General features: G+C 53.6%; 1 protein-coding gene across 1 annotated transcript in view; it reads right to left on the bottom strand.

Annotated features, from left to right (window-relative positions):
* LOC106126510 (Discs large 5) overlaps window positions 1-1,376 on the bottom strand; it is a 13,006-nt gene that overhangs the window by 1,888 nt on the left and 9,742 nt on the right. The window contains exons 22-26 of the mRNA XM_013324221.1: window positions 1,097-1,371; window positions 768-985; window positions 559-692; window positions 240-459; window positions 41-141 (exon numbers count right to left, since the gene is read on the bottom strand). Coding sequence (XP_013179675.1) covers window positions 41-141; window positions 240-459; window positions 559-692; window positions 768-985; window positions 1,097-1,371 — 948 coding nt within the window. The remainder of the gene's footprint in view (window positions 1-40; window positions 142-239; window positions 460-558; window positions 693-767; window positions 986-1,096; window positions 1,372-1,376) is intronic.

Genomic DNA, 1,376 nt, shown 5'->3' with positions numbered 1-1,376 from the left:
GGGCGGGCGCGGGCGCGGGCGCGGGGGGCAGGGGTCAGGCCTGCACGGAGGGCACCCACAGCGTCTTGTTCTGCTCCTCCTCCACGGCCTCCTTGATCTGCGTGCACATGTACGCGATGTTCACGCCCGCCGGGATCTCCGCTGCGACCAAACATCACGTTACAATGGAAATTATAAAACTGAAACGTAAGTGAATAAAATGGTAATATTCCGGCTAAAACAGCAAATTGTCAACTTACCAGAAATATAATTCCTATATTCGTTCTCAACTTTAAGTCCGTGCTCGTACATTTCTTTAGCGGCCTTAGCTGATACTTTGTCGGCGGGGTATCGCGTGTCCTTCACCTCTTTGATTTGCTTGAACGATTTGAACTTTATGAACAGCACAATAGGGTATATTTGATGCTTGTGGAGCTTTTCAATCGTCGACACGCTTATGTCTAGGATACAGTGGATGCCCTGTAAAGAATAAGTTTCAATAAGTTAGGTAAAGCAGAAAAGGTGAAAAGAAATTGAAGTATAGTAGATGGTGAGGAGGCGTGGCGTGGCGTGGCGCACCTTGTCAGCGCGGTCTCGGATGGCGCGCGGGTCGGGGCGGGCGCGCGCGAACACGTGCGGCCAGTCCGTCACCAGCTTGCCGGCCACGCACTCCCACAGCGGACCCACCACCACCACCGGCCGCTGGCTGCCGTCTGACAGTACACACAATTATATTAAAATACATAAGACAAGGCTACATCGTGTAGTTATATTAATAATGTACTAACAATGCAGTCGCTCGACGCGCTGGTAGGAGAGCGGCACGTCCTCGGCGAGCGTGCCGGAGTCGCTCCAGCAGCCCAGCTCGGTGTTGGAGAAGGAGGCGAGCTCCTTGCTGTCGCGGTGCTTCTTGCGCCGGAAGAACGAGCGCCGCGCTGTGCTGGAAGCGCGTCGCTGCGCCTCGCTGTCCAGTGCGCCAGTCGACCGCCGCAGCACCTCCTCCACTCTGCACACGCAACACTCAAAAACTATTAAAAACCTCATAAATTTCATTAACCTTCGATAAGATTCAATTCAGCCTCTCCAAGGAATACATGATAAATGAAAACGAACTCACTTAAATTTACTAGGTATAGTGCCCCAATGCCTCTTCATGCCCTTGCCGTCGAGCTGCCAGGCTCGCCAGAGTCCCGGCGCGCCGTTGAACAGCGTGTTGTCCACGAACAGCACCTCGTCCTTCCGGAACCACAGGGAGTACTCGTCTATCGTGTCCATGCCTATTGAGGTGATTTTAGCGCAGCGGTCGAATCCCGCGCGAATGTAGAACGCGTCGCCCGGCTTGTCCTTTATCTCGTGGTACTGTGCTAGGTCGTGACGAACCACCACACTCACCTATA

The sequence above is a fragment of the Papilio xuthus genome, unplaced genomic scaffold, assembly GCF_000836235.2.
Source record: "Papilio xuthus unplaced genomic scaffold, Pxut_1.1 DF824992.1, whole genome shotgun sequence".
In the NCBI taxonomy this organism is placed as follows: domain Eukaryota; kingdom Metazoa; phylum Arthropoda; class Insecta; order Lepidoptera; family Papilionidae; genus Papilio; species Papilio xuthus.
This window is presented reverse-complemented; position numbering and strand designations above follow the sequence as displayed.